This window comes from Lycium barbarum, chromosome 5 (assembly GCF_019175385.1).
Source record: "Lycium barbarum isolate Lr01 chromosome 5, ASM1917538v2, whole genome shotgun sequence".
In the NCBI taxonomy this organism is placed as follows: Eukaryota; Viridiplantae; Streptophyta; class Magnoliopsida; order Solanales; family Solanaceae; genus Lycium; species Lycium barbarum.
The window spans coordinates 79833015-79854979 of NC_083341.1; the positions used below are offsets into that span (position 1 = coordinate 79833015).

Below are 21965 nucleotides of genomic sequence, written 5' to 3' on the forward strand. Positions count from 1 at the left end.
ACGGCTCTGTCACGGTTAAGTGCTTTAGCGCAGTAAAATACAACGCTAAAGGTATTTATGTAACCTTTTTTTGTTATTGGGGTATTTTGGTTCAAAAGATATTTTTTTTGGGCCATTTTGGTTCCGGACTCTCCCCTTCTTCTCCTCTTCATGTACATCACTGGAAGCAAGACGCAGGAATCGGAGCTCCGACGAAACATGAAAAATGCAGCAACGTTACAAAATAGTTCGGAAAACAGAGGTATCAGCCAAATCCGTGTTTGGCGTGAAACAAAAGGCTGGTCATCGGCGGTTAGATCTGGGTTAGCTTATATTATGCATTTCAAGCATATTATTTTACCATGAAAATTCGTGGTAAACAATAATATTGTTAATGCCAAAAGAAATTTCTCTTCCTGAATAAAAGAAATGGAAAAGGATATTTGATGTGTTCGGTATGGAAGAAAGTATTTTTCAGAAAATATTTTCAAAAAATTTTCATATTCGGTAGGTCAAAAATTTTGAAAAATATTTTCTCTAGGAAAACAAATTTCTTAAAAATGACTTTCCTAGTGTAGTAGGGAAAATAAGTTTTACAAGTGACATTCAATACTGATTGTGTCCTCCTTACCAGTGTTTTAAAAGGCAGTTCTGGGACTCGCCCCGAGGCGGGGCACTAGCAAAATGCCCCAGGGCTCACGTGCGAGGCTTAATTCCTGCGAGGCTTACGCCCTAAACACGCCTAACGCCCAACGCTCGGGGCTCGCCTAACAGTTCTTACACAATTATATGTTAAATTCCTTAATTAAAACCGTTGACCCTCATAATTCTTTAACAAATGATTGATACTTAATAATTTTTTATTTACCGAAATAAGAAGATTTGGTATAACTCAAATAACAAGTCGTAGTATTGCATATTTACTATATGAGAATATCGTGAGGATGAATATCACTTAATATTTCTTTTAAGAATACATAACCGAATTGTGAATTTTCACTTGTCATTGGTCTTTTGTCCTATGTATCAAATTATCATATTTTATTATTTCTCTATTTGAAAGTAATTTTATTTTTATTCATGAAGGAGTTACGTTTCAATTATAATACTGATAAAGTCGTTTATAGGGAGATACAATGAATAGAATGATAGTAATATTGTTTTAACAAATTGTGATTTTTCATTGTTTGAAAGTTAAGATGTTAGAGTTGATTTGCATTTCATACTAGTTTTTATTTCATTGTATTGTTTATACTTGTAAGGTTATATATATATATATATATATACACACACTTTTCTTTTATTTTTTATGTAATTTTACCTATTTAAAAATATTTATTATAATTATATTATTTTATGAAATACAAAAAATTAAATACCCATGGGGCTTACGCTCCGTGCCTCGGGGCTTACGCCTCACCGAGGCATATGTAAAACGCCCCGCCTTACGCCCCTGCCTTTTTAAACACTGCTCCTTACCTTACAACACACCTCATCTTCACCCCATCCCACTCCTATCTCCCATAATATTCATCTAGATTATATACAAATGCTTTTAGATTAAAAAAAAAATTATTTACCTACTTAATTAATAAAAATAATAATTAAAAACTTACTTATTTTCCTAAAAAATATTTTTGATGAAAAACATTCTCTGTCATACAGAACACACCTATTATCTCACTTCATTTTAAAGAATACTCAAAGTGGAAATCATTAAATGGAAACATAATCTGCACTGAGGGTTTTAATAGTTAAACTTGAAAAGTCTTGTTACTTTACTTTAAAAGTGTTGAAGAATGATAAAAGTATCACATCGGTGCTTAATGAGATGAGTGATCTCCTTATATGAACTTGATCAATTCTTTTCACATAGTCTAGCTTTTGGGGTTGAGTAAGACCCAAGATCCATTCTTTACATGGTATCAGAGCAGGACCCATCTCACCCGATGTGGGGTCCCCAAATTAAATTTCCCACGCACAAGATGTCCAGCACAGGGCGTAAGGTGGGGTGTTAAAGAATGAAAAAATACCACATCGGTGGTTAATGAGATGAGTAGTCTCCTTATATGGATTTGGGTAATCCTCCCCTCATAAACTAGCTTTTGGGGTTGAGTTAGACCCATAATTCATTTCTTTACAATAAGATCATTGTTGGGAGATTCACCGAAATAGTCACTCAATGTAACCGTTTAACGTTTGACCTCGTTAAGAGATATTTTATGAAAATAAATATGCAATCAGCATTAGGTAGCGAAATCCTGACGAATCGTTAGGATTCCATATTAATTGAAAAAAAGGCCTTGTCACAGAAATAGTCAGGATTCCTTGTTAAATCACCATAATTTTAATGCAAATCTTGACGAGTTTCAGATTGATGAGCAACTTGTCTTATCACAACTTTTGATGGATCATTAGAATTTGTGATCAAATCCTGACAGATTGCCAGTATTTTAACCATTTTTGACATATCCCTAGTGTTGATCATGTTAAGAATTTCTTAACAATTGATATAAAATATCCTTCTTCCTTGTAAAACATATATTTTCATGTAAATACTTTTATCACTAATTTAGGCATTGTTACTATTGTGAAGAGGCTGAAAATTAATATTAGTGTTTTAGTTAATACATCAATCACTAACGTATTTTAACGTGTTATAGAATATACTGCAATAATATATATATAGATAATGGAACAAAATTTTCCTAAACTATCACATTTTAATTACGTTCTTACTTAAATTATCCATATTTTACATTACCCCCAAAACTATAACTTTTAGGTTTCACGTTTTTATTAGTTTCATACTTAAACTATACCTACTTTACGTTATCCCCTGAACTATAACTTTCAGGTGTTAAACACCCCCCCCCCCCCCCCCTCCCCAACACAACCCCTTAACTCATAATATATTATGTAAGTGTGTTCACGCTCCCAGAAAGTTTGGAAAATAAGCAAGTGGCACTACGCCTTTTGTTTATATTTTTTTTCAAATTTCGTTTAAATTATTAATGGTTTTGATTATAATATAAATTCTAACTAAATAAGTAAGACTAAAGAAAAACAAAAGTCAAAAATAAAAAGGTAGTAACCTTAAAAGGAAGATAAGCAAAGGTAAAGAGAAAAACATAAGGGATGTCACTTTAGTCCCATTTTGCCGAGAGGCTATGTGGCTATAGAGAAATTGAAGTGTACCAGTTCTCATTTGGTTCGATTGTACAGTAGTCTAGAATCTTTGATTTAATCGTGCCTTGGGTTTAAATGTGTGAATCAAGTACCGTGATCGAAAAATCCCTAGACTTTGAGAGATTGAAGAACATATCTACACATTCGCAAGTTCTTTTACTGTTTTCTTCCTTTTTTTTTTTTTGCTTAGTCCATGGAGACTAAATGACTATATGAAATTATGCTAATACTTCCACACATTATGGGTAACGTAGGAGACATCTAGGACCAATTTAGTCACATTTTCATGTTCCAGTTGAACCCTGTCCCCTTGATTGCCCGTTGTTCCAGCCCCTTGATTAGCCGTTGTAAAGCCTCGCATAGAGCTATTTAATTTCGCCCATCACACGCCTCTAAGGAGGTGATTACACATACTTTGCCATCTGTCAAGCCAGGAGGATTTTAGCACCTGAAAGCTATAGAACTAATGTGAATTAGACATAATTTAATTATGAAACTAATAAAAACGTGATAGTTTAAGGGGGGTTTAGCATTTGATATATGTGAAAGTTCTAGTTTAGAAATAATGTAGACTAGACATAGTTTAAGTATGAAATTAATTAAAACTCATAGTTTAGGACGGTTTTGATCCATTATCTCTTTTTCTTTCAAGTATAAACACCACAATCTTTCTTTGTGAAATAAAAAACTAGAAGGTAAAACATTTATTTTACTTTACCTTAAAATTTTAAATTTATTTACTTGAAATGTGATGTAAACTTTATTTCTTTTAATAAAGAGAAAAGTATTTACTTACGGCAGTAGAAAGGAGCACGCTTCATAATTCTTGTAATTGGAAGAAGGGTAAGAGTTTCTTGTTATGAATTAATGGTTACATGAACACCATAAGCAAACAATAAACTTGAAGAAAAAAATAGCCGAAAGGAGAAAGAAATTGGATTTTCCATCACTACACAATAACACGAGAAAAAAAAAAAAAAAAAAAAGTACTCCCAACTCCAATTCCCCCTCACCCCCTACGCAAATATCTTGAAAGTACGAAAAAAAAATATACTTAAGTGAAAAGAAAGTACACAGAATCGATTGATCAAAGAAGTAAAAATTCTTTTAGGAGGAAGAAGGAACAGTGAGTAGACATATCGATTTATGAAGCACCAAAGAAACCATAAGTTTCTTCTCTTCTTCTTCCTTCCGTTATAATTTTCACAGTGGTCCAAAGCATGTTCTTGCCCGCCGTCCTAGCAGGACAAAGCCAAGTGGTGACAAATCAAGAAAACGTACAAATATTTTTATGTCTTTTTGTATATACACAAAACACACACACACACAATATTCGTTTTTCAGTCACTGGCATTATTATTAAACTTCAAGAACCCTATCTCTCTTTGTACTTCATCTTTTTCAGTATATAAATAGCAGTTAGAAGGGTCTTTGTTTTCTCAACATACACACACACACAAACATTCTTGTGTGTACCCCTTTGTCTCTAGTTACAAAGTCAAAAAAAAATTCTCATACTTTAGTCAGTCCCCTAAAAAAAAAAATGTCTTCGTCATCATCACCACCATCTTCTTTAGGAGAAGGACCTTCTTCTTCTAGGAGCCGTAGACGTGCCGGAAATGATGTTTGGCCAGAGCCATTTGTGGAGGATTTGGCTTTGGAAGTTGCCACTGATGCTTCACGTTCCGTTGGCCGCTTGGCTGCTGCCCAAGCCCTATCCGTTATTTTTCAGGTAGTCAGACTCCAACTTGTTTGAAATTGACACAAAAATTGGATGATATTATCATTAACTATGGTCCTTGTTAGGTTGTGATATAATTCTTGGTCACCTTTAGCTTAGTAATCTTTTTCCATAATCATATGTTTAAAGGTAATAGGGGTTTGTAGGATATAGTACAAATCTTTGACCAATCACCCTTTGAATTATATATAGGCTGTAGTTACGTTACGTAACAAGATGCAGATTTGCATTAAAGATTTTCTGAAAAAGTAGAGAAATCATGGATGCATAAAGGAAAATTTGCAAGTACTGGATGATGTATATATGTCAAAATAGCTTAGGCAATAGCTTTATGAGGCTGCAGGATGAAGAATTTGGACATCAAGACTATAAGTCGAAGAAGTTTGTACTTGTGGATCAGACTTATAACTTTATATGTTGAATGTTTTTCTTCTTCAATTTAATTCTCTTTTTGTGCTTGTTGACGGGAATATAGAGTAAGGCAGCCATCATTATCACCCTTTAGATTATCCATTTTTAGATGGCCCTCTTTTTAGCATATAGTCATAAGGAAAAAAGGGTTTTTTTGGTTTCTTCAAGTTTCTTTCCCTTTCATAGCCCGATCCTTTTCAAGCTCTAGAAGCACTGCCAACAGAATGTGTATATTTAGTTAGGGATGTGGGCAACTGAAACCCCTTTTCATTATTTAGTTTGCTCAAATCGTTTTCATAATGAGGTACCCTCTTTCCTGTCTTTTTTTAGAGTTTTACTTTTGTTCTTTTATTTTCCAACATGCCTGGTTAATATGATTCAGGTAACCATATGTGGAGACAGAAAGAAATAAAAATTCCTAAATGGTCTTTTCTTTTATGGCTTATTTTCATTCATAAGGACAGAAATTTTCATGATCGCCCTTTCCTCACAATCCGTTGGGTAATTATTTTATGTTTTGTGGTCCCCCAAATTCTTTTCTCAGATAAAAGTTGCAGCTAAAGGACAATAAATATCACACTATCTGAATATGTACTAATCTAGATTTAAGCTTCATATGTTCCAAGTCTTTTTGTTGTATGGAAGAATCTTCTTGCCTTCCTGAATCATTCTCGAATTTTTTGGTGTCATAAGAACTGAGAAGTCGCTCATTTTTCTAATTATTCAAAATCAATTCTCCATACGTACATTTTAAAATGTAGACTAATAACATAGGTACCTAACTTAATACTAATACCATTAGGCCAAGCTTAAAATTAGTGAAGGCAATTACCTTGTTGGTTTAAGTGTAATAAAATTAAGGTAGGTCTGAGAAGTAAAATTTCATTTCGTGGTCAAAGAAACAAGAAGTTGCAAGTGCAAAAAGAGTAATAAGATTCGTTGATTCTAACGAGAAAGGCCATATTGGCTACCTTTCTTGGAAATGAAAGAAAGAAAGGATAGGATGTGGTGTCTCTTCTCTAAATTGAAAAGCAATACTTATAACGTCAATCCGATGTTTATATGTAGAGGATTTCTCATGAGGTTGATATGGGTCGTGCTTATGGTATTCGTGTATATATGTTGTGGACCACAAAGTGCACAAGAAACTAGTCACTGTCCTGTTTAATTTTTGTATATATGTGTTTGGATTTTGTTCACTCTTTTGGAAGTCAATCTCTTTTCTTCTGTCAGTTTTGACCCTTCAAGAGTGTTTTTGTCCCTTCTGTATTCTCCTTATTTATTGCTCTAAAAGACTTTGGGTTGGGAAATCACATCTTTCCAAGTAGTAATAAAATTTCAATTCTCAATGTGATTTACAAGAGTTTAAGATAAACGAGAAGTAAAATACATTTATTAAATAAAGACATCCTCCTCCTTCCTAGTATGTTAGTATAAAGAAATACATCAGTCTTATATTTAAATATTATTTAATTTTAGATATTTTAATTTTCTCATAACATGCTTTTATAATTTCAAAATTACAACATGACATGTCTAAAATTAAAAAAATTAAAACTACATTTGATATGTCAAACATAAATTTTGTGTCTGTCAAACACCGAATGTACAGTGTAATATGAGGGAGTAATAGTTAGATGTGTTTCTTTTTCCTTTTTACTGATCAAGAATTTGAAAGATATTGGTACTAGTATATTAGTGTAATTAAATAGGCATTGAAGGGTGTTACTGTGTGTTAACAGTACCTTGTGTTTGTAAGCCTGGATGGGTGTTATTAAAAGGAGGGAAATGTCAGTATTTTTCTTCTTCACCTGATAGTAGTAGAGACATATTATGAGATCTAGCATGTACCCTAAGACTGACTACCATGGTTACCTCTACTCCGCCTACTACCTCTACTTCCTGACTCTTTTTCTGACCCCCTCCATGCATCACCATCTCCCACTTCTCTTCTTCTCCATCTCCTTTCATTAGGTTTTCTAAGCTAGAGTTGGGACATATATTTCAAATATAAAATTCACTTTATTTGAAATTTATGAAGTGGAGTTCAAAATATAGTTGAATTTGGTTATACGTTTTGTAAAGAAGAAAAGAGAGCACTTTATTTGAAATTTATGAAAATGCAGTTGTAAAACAGGTTTGAAGCACTTTTACAAGTTGGATTTGAAAATTTTATAATCGAACACTGATTTTGAAATAAAGTGGAAAACTATTCTCGAAAAAAGTAAATGATATTCATGGTCAAACGACTACTAAGTAAATCTTGTGTTTTTTTCTTTCTAATTTGCTTGTTAATTAGGAATAAGAGAAATCCAATGAAAATAGTTAGACTTATACAACATTGAAAGGGCACTGCAAAATGTATGTATGTCTCTGCCTCTGCTTTAGAACTCTTGGATTTTGGAACTGACACAGATTTTGTTTAAAACACTAATTAAACACGAGCTTCATTAATCAGGGATCCCACTAATGTGATTGTATTGGGCATGATTGGATTTTTGTGGTTGCATATGCCTATTAGTACTCTTTGCTTAACTTTTTTTGTGTTACTCAAGATAATTATACAATTGATAATTAATATGGAACTTATATTATTTAGTATTTACAATCAAGATTTCAAGTATTTTTGATGTTCCTTTTTCTAATGACAAAAAATAATGTCGCTAAATTATTTTGTAATGGCTATTATATTCAGGTTTGTTCAACATGGCAAGCAGTGTCACAATCGGATCTGCTATGGCAAAACCTGACCCGGCAGATATGGAACCGCCACGAGCTTCTCCGCCAAACATGGAGGGAGGAGTACATATATTGGCACCAAACAGCCAATAACTTCCTTCACCATAGATACACATATAACACCCTCCATTTTGTGCCTGAAAACAACGACGATGACAATAACAATAACAACGATAGTCTCTTCTGTCGTCGTTTAGCCTTGTCTGACCACCATTTAGCTGCTGGTTTTTCCGATGGCTCGGTTCAGTTGTTTTTTCTACCTACGAGGCTACAGTTGTCGACGTTCCACCCTCATCACCATGATCGCCTAGGCCGATTCTCTAGAGCTGTTTCTGGGATTATTTTGTCTGATGTTCAACTTGTGTTTGCTTCTCTAGATGGTGATATTCATGTGGTGGTCATTGGTGATGCTGCACCACCTAGACGTGCTCACTTAGGTGACGTGGTGAATGACGGTGCTTTGGTTGATTTCACTGGCTGTGACCAGTGGTGGGTTGGCCTCTATGCAGGTATTATTCTTTTTGTAAATTGTCTACAGCATCTTTTTTTGGTCACGTAAATGTCAAGTCTGGTATGGTGCTAAGGGATTTTTATTCTTTTGATTGAAACTACTAATTTGCTTTGTGGATAGTGAGAAAAGAGGGGCTAAAAGTTTGGACTTTCGAATATATAACTAGGAAGGGTTGTTAGTTTGTTTTTTCATTTAGTTATAATCACGATTGTAATTGTTGGTTTCTGTGCTTTCCTCTTTTGATGTAGGGAAAATTAAGATTAACCCAACCCTTGTGTCTTTAAAGAAAGGTCAAAATTCTTGAACAAGTGGATCAACTTAACTGCATAACGTTATAACATAATGTGACGGGCACTGCACAAAATTAAGGGTGTTCAAATTCCTTTCAAAGGTCATAAATGTTACAGTACTATGTTATTAATAGTATTAATAATTACTCAAATGTTTTGCTTACCGAAATGCAGTAAAGAAGTGTTAGAATTTATAATTAGTTCATCTGACTATACAAATTAAATGGGTAAAGGAAGAACTACGGGTACTTTTAAGTATGCAACTAGCTAGAACTTCACTTGGTAGCACTAGTTCACGAACTTTAATTACAGTGATTCTTTGAACTATGTACTTATTTTGCATATTTTCAGGTGTTCCTGGGAGTGCATTTCACATATGGAATAGGGAGACAGAAGAACTAGTCTTTTTTGGTGGTGAATTAACAGATCCAGAAGCTTTAATGGGTTGGCACCTACTCACTGAAGTAACGGATATCGTCGGTCGAATCAGAGTGACAACCCGAGAGACTGCCGTGGCGTGCACCAGCCTGCAGCTCATGGTAATTGACTTGCAAAACCAAGGCGTAATAATAACAGCACAACCGTCCCGAAGAGGGCTCATCGTGGCATCATTTGATGCCCGTAACGAGACACTGGTGGCTGTTGACAGCCGGGGTGTCGCCACCGTGCGTAGGGCGGATGATTTGGAGGAGATATGCAGGTTTAATGTTAGAGGTGCCAATCAAAGGGGAGTTGTTGGGTGCATGAATGGAGGGTATGCATTGATGTGGATTGGGAATGTGATTAGGGTATGGAATATTGAAAATGGAGCTTATCTGTATAGTCTTCGGGAGAGAACAGGAGATATTAATGATATAATTGCAGATGAAAGGTATGTTGCAGCTTGTTCCAGTGATGCCACTATCCATTTGTGGGACTTTGGTGCACAATAGTAGTATGGAGCCTTTGACTCGGTGTAGCAGAAACAGTAGTTTTAACAGGACAAGCAGCTATTTTTTTTATGGTTATTCTTGGTGGTAATTTAAGGGGGAACTGGAAGGTCTTAAGGCTTTTAGGTACAGTAGAGCTAACATGGATGAACAGAAAAGGAACAGGAAACAAACAACATTCTGAGGGATATATTCTGTTGTACCAAGAATCCACCAATCATATGCTTTTTTATGCCGTGCAAAGTATCTTTCATTTTCTTACCAAGTTTCACTGTGCTTCTGCCTTAGCTTTTCTCTCTACTAATTATGTCTATGAGGTTGCAATTTGACCTAAGTTTATTCAAGAATCTGGATTTGCACGTATTTTGTTGGAAATGAAATAATAACTTTTATGTTTTTTATAATTCTCTTCCCTTTAATTTGAATTTATACCAAGTCAAGTTGGTGAAGTAGTAATTATATTTCCCTTCATAATTTGAATATATACCAAGTTCAATTGCATGCCAGACCACTAAGTGATGAGACCGTGCAAACAAAGGCAACGAGGAGCGCTAGCCGGAACGACCGAGAAAGAAAGGCTCCGCGTTCGAACATTGGTTGACCTTAGCTTAGCGTGCTAGCCGCTACTTCATGGGTGAAGTAGTTATGACAAGAAATTATTGACTTTAGTATACGTGTTTCGACTTCTTGAAAAGGGCACTAGTGTTCTAATTTCTAACAATATCAGTGAACAGTAACTTGGTTGTGCTGTAACTTCTCTATTTTTTATTATCAGATATCCCTGAATGGGAGCTAGTACTGTATTACTTTCCTCTAAAGTGTAGGACAAATATATAGTTTTGTAGACATTTTCTTGTTGTACAACACCTATGTGATTAATAATAATTGGAAATTTTACTTGACATTTCAATATGAACATGACTATCGATGGCAAGACATGACCATTTTTGAAAGTGATGATTTCATATAATTCAGGCAAGTTTTCCTATGTAAACACCTTCTATACAAATAAACTAGCCAAATCAAGATTGAGCCATGCCCTTTTCAACAAGCATCTCATACACTTTGCCACAAATTAAAAACAACAATCTTTTATAACTATGTTGATCAGGGTGAGTACACTTACAAGTTGATTTCTTGGCACATGACAAATCTTGGAGTTGTTGGGCCTCATCAATCTTGTTGGTTTTGAGAAGACCCATTTTGGTTAGGGCTGTTTTTGGCTGAAGCTTTAGTTTATTAAAATTCTCCACTCCTCATTGTGGATAAAATCATTGTATAACATTCTTCTAATAAATATATGCATCCTACCCACTGAATTGATTTTAGGTAAGAGGAGGCGTCTGGGCAACACCGTCGTTCTCGCTTTCTCATAATCAGTAAGAAAAATGCAAATAGTTTTCATGAATCTAATGCTTTGTCTAGCAAACAAAGCCTTTAGATAGTATATAGAAGCAAACAAAGCCTTTAGATAGTATATAGAAGACTACTGAGAAACATGATACAAAATACAAATGACACTTCTAATATCTGTTCGCCTACTCTAACTATGTTTGTTACAAAAATTTTGTTTTGGTTTCCCATCCAATGTCCGGTACTCGCATCGGAGCCGACTATATTCGGATCACGTGTTGAGAGCCCATTTTGGGGATACGCTCCCAACATAATTTTGTTTGTTACAAACTTACAATATATTATTGCAACGATACAAATGTTACCATAATAAAAATACACCAGTAGAATATTCGACGCTATTGTACATGATTTTGTTCAATAAATCTGTACATATTCTAACAAACAAATCTGGGTCATTAAATAAAAATGGAATCAAATCAAATCAAATCAAATCAAATCTCAACATAAAATAATAGGAAATGCATATTCTTATTATTGAATTAGTTTCTCGGCAGGTGCGTTGCACGTGTATGTCGAGTGTGAATGTGACCTAATGGCTGAACAGGTGAAACATATGCTGTTATTAATGGGCAATTTGCACGATTACCCTTATTCGGGGGTGGTCTTTAATTTTTGTTCCTCAAATTGCTGGTCTTTAATTTTTGCCCGTCGCATAAAATTTATGGGTTCTGGGTTCAAACCCCCACTCAGTCAATTTTTTTTTAAAAGAACCCACAAGACAGAATTTGGGATTCGCAAGGCAGAGTGATTGCAAACTCTACCTTATTAGGCAGAGTTTCAAACTTTACCTTAAGGTAAAGTTTGACTGCAAACTCTACTTCAAGCATAAGCCAGACTCTACCTTAAGGCAAAGTTTTGCGTTCAGGCATAAAGGAAAACTCTACCTTTAAGGTAGAGGTTTACATTAAGCCATTTTTTTTTTTACTCAGTTGAAATTTTGCAAAACTCTGCCTTCAGGCCTAACTTTTACCCGAATAGGCCTAATTTTGCTACGAAACTCTGCCTAGCGATTTTTTCTTTCTTTACTGAGCCGGGGTTTGAACCCCAAACCTCATGGTATTAGGCGAAGGACGAAAATTAAAGACCAACAATTTGAGAGGCAAAAATTAAAGACCAGTGCCTTTGAACGACATTCCGGCAAAAAAATGATTATTAATGTCTTCATAGAAAAAGAAGTATGAAGCAAAACCAATTCGATAAAAAATTACTATTTCACAGAAACCTTTGTAAGATTAATTAAATTGAAATATCTTATATCATAATTAATTCGGAATATCTTATTTTGGAATTATTTTTACAGGTCTTCTTTCTTTTCTTTTGACGTTAAAAGTATTATTCCTTCTCCAAGTTTTATTATCTAAACATAGTTTCATAGGATATTTGATTTCTAGGGAACTTGAATATGAAAACAAAAAATTCAAACACAGATAATATAAGTATTAATAACTTTTTGTGAATACACAACTTTTTATATGTTCCTTAAAAAAGTAGACATTACCTTCTTTTGAAAATTACATTAAACCTAGTTGTATTTGCTTTCTGACGGGTAAATGTTAATATTCAGATTTTGTATTAAATTCAAAGAAAGAAATAATAATAGGTCGGTACAATAATTTTTTCTTTCTTTCAAATACCGACCAGCAGCTGACCTTCACGGTCGTGTGAGAGGGCGTTGTGATCGCGTAGAATAGAGGGTTGTGTTCTCGTGGATGTGTCTATGGTCCCACAATCGGATAGGGCCCTCCTGGCTCGCATTTCATGATTGCGAGGGTCCTATCGGGGTCGCTAAGAGATGATGCCTATGCCAATATGAAAGCTCACAGTTCGTAATTTTGTGCCATTGCAATAATCTTGGAAGTTGGAGAGTCTGTTTTGGGCGATTTAAAGGTGGATTTTTGTCTCAAATTATTGGGTAAGTGTTTTCAACTTGGAATTAAGTTATTCTATTGAAAACCCGTTGATTATTAACGCATAGCTCCGTGGATTTGAATTGAAAATATTGGCGTTTAGACCTAGATTTAAGAGAGGGTAAGTTGTTAAACTGAAGTTCAATCCATTAACGGATTTGGAAATTGATTGTAGATTTTAACTCATGCGTGTATGGGTATTGGGCAAATGTGTCAATGTTAAAATTTTGAACATAGAGTTTGGGTTTGACTTTTTTGTTGACTTTTAGTTCAATTTCATTTTTATATTGTAATACAAGTATTATTTGACTCGTTTAAGCTTGTAGAGCATACCTTTGAATAGTTTGGGTGTATTTAGTGTCACGACCCAATTTCACTAAGTCGTGCGGGATATACCTTTTCCACCTCGGCAGGCGAACCCTTAAACCAACATTCACGAATGATAGAAAATAGCGGAAGAAGGTAAAATAACGTAAGTCTCATAAATATAATATAAATAAGTGCAGAAGTAAATGAAATCCGCCCCAGTATGTGGTCTGGTCATACAAGAGCATCTAATCCAAGTACTACAAGTCTGAATAATAATACATAAGTGGTCTCAAATCTTGTCTCAGAATGGAAAACAAGACATAAATAATAGGAAGAGTCTTTGGGCAGCGAACGTCCTCATGCTCACCCTGAAGAGACTCGAATCAGTAGTCCTCGAATATCAGCCACGAAGGGTAGAAGTAGATCCAACCTGGTACTCTTCATTCATAAAAGAATGCAGCAAGTGCAGGTCAGTACAAATAATAAGTACTGGTAGGTATCATAGGCCGACTAAGACTAGCTAACGTATATAAAGACAACAGATCAAGATAAACACGTAAAACAACAAGGTACAAGTCAACACGAATCCATAACCACAATACAAGTTATCACCTATGTTATAGCACCTAAACCCAACTGTGCCAAGTATCAGTATAACCATTCCGAACCAGTATATCACAATCATATCACAACAAGTCGTCACCTATGTTATAACATCTAGACCTAACTGTGGCAAGTCTCAGTATAACCGTTCCGAACCAGTATATCACAATCATATCACAACTTTATCACAACAACCAAGAGGTACAATGCGATGTAATAATGTATGAATGATGAATGCAATGCATATACACCGTACACATGCACTCCGACCGATGGAACATCACATCTTGGCAACACAACCCATGGGGGACCTGCAAAGTCCATGTACCACTCGTCCCAGCAACGACCTCGGCGACGAGAGCTCTCTCGATCCCGACAAAAGACCTCAGGCATCGAGCACTCATTAGTTCCCGGCAAGAGACCTCGGGCAACGTATGCTTATTTCGCTCTTGTAAATGACCTCGGATCACGGACTCTCATCTCTCTTTTACGCTCTTCGGCAAAGACCTTAGAATCTACACTCTATCACTTATCATCATCAGTACATACAATATCAATGTATCATGGAAATGAGTATGAATAGGATGCAATGTAATATCAACAACCAATTCAATCCCAAACAGTACCACACATAACACACAAGTAATATCAATAATAAGGCTACACAATAAGCAACAATGGAATCACAATTCTCATCTTAATATCCATCAAGCAAATTAACGCATTATCATAGCCATGATATATCACTAATCAACAATATCCAATGTCTACGTGGCAACGAGCCAATAAGTAAATAAAACAAGATATGTCAACAATGCAACGGGGTGGCTAGCCCCCAAATCACACAACAAGGCCCAACCTAAGACAATATCCAACCCAACTTCATACCCGAAGGTTTACATGTATTGTTCGACAATATCATCTAAACATACGCTTCGCTAATCGAAGTCTCACCATAAGGTAAACCGTAACCTACCTGGAAGGCCGAACAACAAAGCCTCCAATAGTCAAACTTAGTCTTTCCCTTCCTTTGAGCCTCGAGATAATGGAAGTCTAATCATATCTGAATCATGAAATTAAAATCAAGAAGAAACATCATTCAAACCTTACTTCTATTCAAGACCCAAATCCCAACCTATGAATGAGGTTTATGAACTAGAAAGATGGAATAAGGAATATATAGGTCTCAACATGAAATTAATGTTCTAGGTGATCAATTCCCATCAATTATAAGCTAGAAGAACTAACAATTCACTTAAATTAGGATTCTAGGCAAAACCCTCAAATTTGGGTATAAACCCTAACTTTCAATTCCATAAATTAGCCACTAATTAGGAAGGAATCATGCAATAATAGTTTCTAATCATCAATTCCATGCTTAATGAAGCTATCCCAATGAATAATTCAAGATTTAATATCTTAGAATGAAGAACCCACAAAACCCTCTTTTAATCCTCAAGCTCTTAATGAAACTAGCAAGATTAATGGATTCCTAAGGTGATTAATGGAACAAGGAATGGAAAGGAAGGTGAAAGAAATTACCACAATGATTTTCTATGAAGAACAGCCTTGAATGCTCCCAAAAATCTCTAAAGTTGGAGTGGTATTGAATGAAAGACTCAGGGCTTTTAACACTCATTTAATGAATCCCACTGCCCGTCACCCGCTTCCGCGCTCACATTAGCTTTTCAGCGGTCCCGCTTCTGCGATCCCATGTCCACTTCTACAGTCCTGCCCAACTACACAAGCCGCTACAGCGGCAGGGTAACCGCTAAAGCGGTACCACTACCGCGGTCCTTGTGCCGCCATAGCGGGCACCAAACATCAGAAACTCCCAACTTTTCATTAATTCAACCCGAAATCCCGACTATCAGCCGAGACCATCTGCTCAGAAACCATAGATGCAGACATACACAAAAATACGCTACGAACGCACTCGTGGCCTCGGAATTCCCAACAGAGGTCTCGTTGACCGAGTCAACTCTCGATACCTCAAAACCAATTTCCCAACCCAAGTCTCAAAAACCCGAGTGCATTGGGAATCAAACCGAATATATATACAAGTTATAAAAGACCATCCGGACCTCTCAGAATTTCATATTTTTTCTTCCTCTTTCTATATTTTTAATTTCCTTTATATATCATTCATACATTGCTTCTTTACTTATTCATATATATTGTCTTTACATTTATTTACTTGCATTGTCTTTATATTTTTTTTATATACATTTCCTTTATATTTATTTATCTATATTATTTTTACATTTATTTATATACATTGTGTCTATATATTTCTTCATATATTGTTTCTATATTTTTGTATTCTCTATACACTTTTCTTTACATTTTACATACATTTTCCTTACACTTTAACCACACTTTTCCTTTATATTATCTTACATCTATCTATTCTTATATATAGTTTTTATACACATACGTTATATACATATTCATGTACATATTTACATTACTTAACTACTAAGAAAAGAAGGGAAAAACTTTTCATTAAAGGGAATGCACTTATTGTCTCTACATTTTTCATGCATTATCTTTATATTTTGCTATATTGTCTCTACAACTTTATTTATTTTCAATACACATTGTCAAGCATTTTCTTTACACTTTTGTCAATACCATCACACTACAAGCCTATTTGTTTCTATATATTTTGCTATTTACATTTCTCTATATTGGCTGTACATCATATTTATATTTACCTATACTTTCATTTTTATTTTTATGTTCTTTTTATATACATCATTCACCTATACATTTTTTACTTTACATACACTACACTGTAGGGTCAAATCAAGTTTTATCAATCTTTTGTCAAATTACTTTTTTAAAAGCTTTATGTCAAATCACCTTTCAATAACTTTTTGTCAAACTACTTTTTCAAGGACTTTGGTCACATTAGTTTTTCAAAGAATCTTTATCAAATCACTTTTTAAAGACTTTATGTCACATACCTTACTTTTAAAATTTTTCAAATTAACTAATACTCTTTCTTTCATTTTGCAATTTATTACAAATATTAAAATTTTGGCCAATGAAGAAATTTCCGTCTGATTTCCAAAGCCTCGCCTGTACAAAAGACAGGTTTTTATTTTAAGTTTATTTATCATTTCTTTAATTCATTCGATAGTTATTTATTCTCTTACCAACATTTTTACAAAGTGCTTATACAAGTACCGGGAAATACATCTCGAAGACGACGCTTGAAAGGAACTCGAATCACTGTTTTATTTACTTTCCGTGTTCTTTATAACAGTACAAAGCATAAACTCGTAGTATAGTGGAAACTTTATTTTTGGAATGACTGGCTGATATATTTATTTACTTGTCGCCTTGTTTACAACAACAACAACAAGAAGCCCAATATAATCCCACCATGTGGGGTCTGGGGAAGGTAGAGTGTACGCAGACCTAACCCCCACCTTGAAAGGTAGGGCGACTGTTTCCGAAAGACACTCTGCTCAAGATAGGAAAACAAGACAAAAGGTCAGATTGGGCCAAGCATATCGAAAACAATATGAAAACAAGGAATAACAAAAGCAAGAAATTCATGGTAGAATAGTCCGGAAAGAAAGGAGCATTAACTAATATAGATAAATAAGATAATCAAAGTACAACGACCCAACAAATATAAGCAACAATCAAATGCAGAAATCAAATGGCAATAAACGAATGAGCAAAACTACAACCACTATAGTGAAAGGATAAGCCACCTAGCCTTCTATCATAATCTGAGTCTTCCACAACCTCCTATCTAAGGTCATGTCCTCGGTGAGCTGAAACTGTGCCATATACTGTCTAATCACCTCTCCCCAATACTTCTTCGGCCTCCCTTTACCTCTCCTGAAACCGTCCATATCCAACCTCTCACACCTCCGCACTGGAGCATCTATGTCTCTCCTCTTCACATGCCCAAACCATCTCAGCCTCACTTCCGGTATCTTGTCCTCCACCGATGTCACTCCCACATTGTCCCAGATATCTTCATTCCTAATTCTATCCCTCCTAGTGTGCCCACACATCCACCGCAGCATTCGCATTTCTGCGACTTTCATCTTCTGAACGTGAAAGTTATTGACTGGAGAACACTCCGCCCCGTACAATAGAGTCGGTCTAACCACCACTTTGTAGAACTTGCCTTTAAGTTTTTGTTACACCTTGAAAAAATTTTCGTTGATGCACAGTGGATAGACTAACAAAGGACACGAAGTATACGATGTGTCAATAAGTAATAAATAGCATTGGATGATCCTAATTGAGATTTCGAAGGCATTCGAGGTAATAGAAAGAAGTTTGCCAAGAAAGGCAAGGCATACGTTATGTATCGGAAATGATTTATGAGTAAGGAATTAATGATGACTTAATGATGTTTTGGAGAAGATCTATAACGTCCTTTAGATTGTTAATGAAGTGTTAAACAAGTGTTAAGAAGGTTCCATAAAGATTGGATATCAAACAAGTCGACGAGAATGAAATCGGAATAGCTGGGCATTATAAGGCCCAACATATTGGCCGTATAAATTATAATGGCCGTATGTTAGGCCGTATATTTAGCCCAAATTGGCAGCATTCACTGGACCAAATCTACTGCCAGACATACGGTTAGTATAATTTATACGGACCGTATGTTGGTCCTTAGAAACAAGACGGGACAGATTGTGTATTATTAATAAGGGGATTAAGTTCATTTCATTTCATTCCCCATTCACTCCCCTTTTCTCTAGAACTCTCTAGAACATTTCTCCACACTTCACCTATAACAATCCAAGAGAGAGTAAGGATCAACCTCATCAAACCAAGGAAATCAAGTGTAAGAAACTCATTAGAGTTCATCCAAGTCAACAAATTCCATTGGAAAGAAACTAGGGTTTTGGCTAAAGTGAAGTCTTTCCACTCAAGGCTCATTCCCACACTATCTAAGGTATGTTTTATGATTATTACATGTTGTTTAAAATATTGAGAGGTTGAAAGACTTAGATTTTGAAAGGAGATAGAAAATGGGTTACAAAGATGAGAATAATGAGATTTTGAGTAGTAGCTTGGGATGAGTCATGATTCTTGATATGTTGTGATTATGATTATGTTATAAATGGTATTAAGGACATGGGATAAGCATTAAATGTGAGTAAATGTAATAGTGAACTATGACCATTATTATGGAGGAATTGAAGTGAAATTGTGAAATGTGGATAATGTAGAGTAAACGAAGATTGTTGGTTATGATATTATGAATGTTATTATAGATGTTTGGGAGTTGATATATGATGTGAGGAAAGTCGTATAAACAAAGGAAATGCTGCCCAATTCTCTCTAGCTTTAGTTGAGCATGTTCATGTGATCGATTAGCTAATGTTAATACGAACTCTCTTGAAGGTAGAGACGTGAGCATTGAAGGGGAATGATCAAGCGATAGAATAGCTAAACGAAAAGGTATGTAAGGCTAGCCCTTTCCTTCTAAGGCATGGCTCCTATGGCATAAATCTTCCTGTTTTTCCATAACTTTCTTACATTCCGGAAAATTATGAGTCTATGTTCACAAAGGGCTTCATATGAGATAAAGGTAAAAGACATGTTACGAGCACGACGATAATAATAGTGATGATGATAATGATGACGACGATAATAGTGATAATGATAATGATGACGATGTTAATAGTGATAATGATAATGATGACGACGATAATAGTGATCATGATAATGATAACGACGATAATGGTGATGATGATAATAATGACGATGATAATAGCGATGATGGTGATTCAATAATAGAAATCGGGAGTTTATAGACTTTGTGTCACCCCGATAGTGTCGAAATGTTTCTCTCGGATACATATGCATGTTATAAAAGTATGAATGCTATGTTGTGACACCGAGCCTATATGGCCGGGCATGATATCTATTGCGCGCACACCACTGTAGTTGCGTACGTATAACACTGAGCCTTAGTAGGGCTAGGTACGGATACCACTGAGCCTTGGTAGGGCAAGGTACGGATACCACTGAGCCTTGGTAGGGCCAAGTACGTATAACACCAAGCTTTATTATGGCTGGGTACGTAAGACACCGAACTTAAATGGTCGGATATGATACTACTATATATTAAAATGTATGAAAAGGAAGTTTCCTAGTAGAAAGAGGATAAGTATGTATAACGAGCATCGTTAGAGGTGAACCTAGCTCTCTCTCATTTCATAACTCGTCCATACTATGTTATTTCATATGCTTTCATTATGCTATTGATTATGCTTTACATACTCAGTACATTATCCGTACTGACGTCCCTTTGCCTGGGGGCGCTGTGTTTCATGCCACACAGCCCCATATTGCTTTGCAGGAAAGTTGTCCAGGAGTTTGACTATAGGATGTTCCAGGCTGTTAGCTGGATTGGTAGACTCCATTCAGTTCGGAGTGATACCGCGTCGGAGTATGTTCTCATGAGCTAAGTCACGCACATTATGGGTATGTTGGGGTCCTGTCCCAACTTAGGTTTTGATATCATATCTTATGTTAGAGACTTTTGCAGACAGAGTCATGTATATAGTACATTATCCTTGTAAGTAGCTATGTAAGCCGATGTAGCATTATGCATTTCTTTACGGATTCATACTATTCCAGTTTTTTACTTGAGTTAAGAAAGATGAAAATAATGTTTTGAAAGGCCTTCATTTTGCACATCATTTCACGATTAAGAGTTTAGTAAGACTATGAGTATAATGAGAACTAGCGGGTTCGCTCGGCTCTAAGTGAGGGTCGGGTACCCATCATGCCCTATCAGAATTAGGGTGTGACAGTTTTAGTGGCACTTTCTTATCACACAGCACTTCGGAGGCGAGCCTCCATCCACCCTGCACGAATACGATGTGAAACTTGTCGCCTTGTTTATTTAACTTAAATTTTCCATTCGCTTTAGGCAAGACTTAGGCCATCAATACTTTCATAAATAGATTAAATTGACTTGGTAAAAATACTTCGTTAATTAAATTCACACTTTTGATGTTTAGGCAAAAATACTAGTCCATCCTTTATTTTATATTCTTTATACACTTTTAATACAACGTACATTTTTATATCTTTTCATGCACACTAATACATATTTTAGTTAATTTAAATCCAGATTTTGACGCTAGGTAAATATTAGGTCGTCCATTTATAAATCTTTTATTCTTTAAAGGCATTACACCTTTTCACTCGTTTTTTTTTATCCACAATTCCTTATACTTATTTTTACCAATATTTTTTTACAATTCTTTTGTTCCTTATTATTTTGATAGGATATTCATTAAACGAATACTCTTTTACGAAACGGTAGAAACAAGTCAAATCGACTTCACTTTTTTCTGAATTCTTTTGTTATATAAGATCTCTACACCAACGAATATTCTTAAAGCCTTTTTACATTCTTTATGCACTGATATATCTAGTTATACAATTTTTATACATTTTTTTTGATATACACTCCTTTATATTTGAAATACATTCTTTATATGTTTCATATACATACATTCTTTTATATACATAGACACACATTCTTTATATACTCGATATACCTATTTTACATACTCTTGTATTTTTTATATTTCTTTTATATAGTTGTATACATTCTCTACACCAACTGATATACTTTTGTGCCAATAGATATATACTCATTTTACTAACGAATACACTACTACGGGGTATATTTTCTTTACACTCCATTGTACATTCCTATTGATAAACATTCTTTATAAATACTTGATACTTGATATACATACATTTTTATACACTGTATATACTTAGCATATTATCACCTAGTGTAGCTTTTCATGAAATCATAACATTTTGAAAACAAGTAATAATAATGATAAACAGATTGATAATCCCCCTCTAGTGTTCAGTTAAACTAAGTTTAAGGACTGTCTTCGGATAGGCTCTGAGGGATGCTTAAAA

General features: G+C 35.0%; 1 protein-coding gene across 1 annotated transcript; it reads left to right on the forward strand.

Annotated features, from left to right (window-relative positions):
• The first annotated feature begins 3795 nt into the window (after window positions 1-3795).
• Window positions 3796-10140, forward strand: LOC132642532 (transcriptional regulator STERILE APETALA-like). The gene is made up of 3 exons (XM_060359675.1): window positions 3796-4900; window positions 8016-8568; window positions 9212-10140. The coding sequence occupies exons 1-3, from the start codon at window positions 4712-4714 to the stop codon at window positions 9790-9792; spliced, it is 1323 nt and encodes a 440-aa protein (XP_060215658.1). The 5' UTR covers window positions 3796-4711; the 3' UTR covers window positions 9793-10140.
• The last annotated feature ends 11825 nt before the right edge of the window (window positions 10141-21965 follow it).

Bases quoted from the DNA above. Each gene is read 5' to 3' on its own strand.
- LOC132642532 (XM_060359675.1), top strand. From the start codon at position 4,712: ATGTCTTCGTCATCATCACCACCATCTTCTTTAGGAGAAGGACCTTCT. The intron at 4,901-8,015 runs GTAGTCAGACTC...TATTATATTCAG, and splicing joins CCCTATCCGTTATTTTTCAG to GTTTGTTCAACATGGCAAGC. The intron at 8,569-9,211 runs GTATTATTCTTT...GCATATTTTCAG, and splicing joins GTGGGTTGGCCTCTATGCAG to GTGTTCCTGGGAGTGCATTT.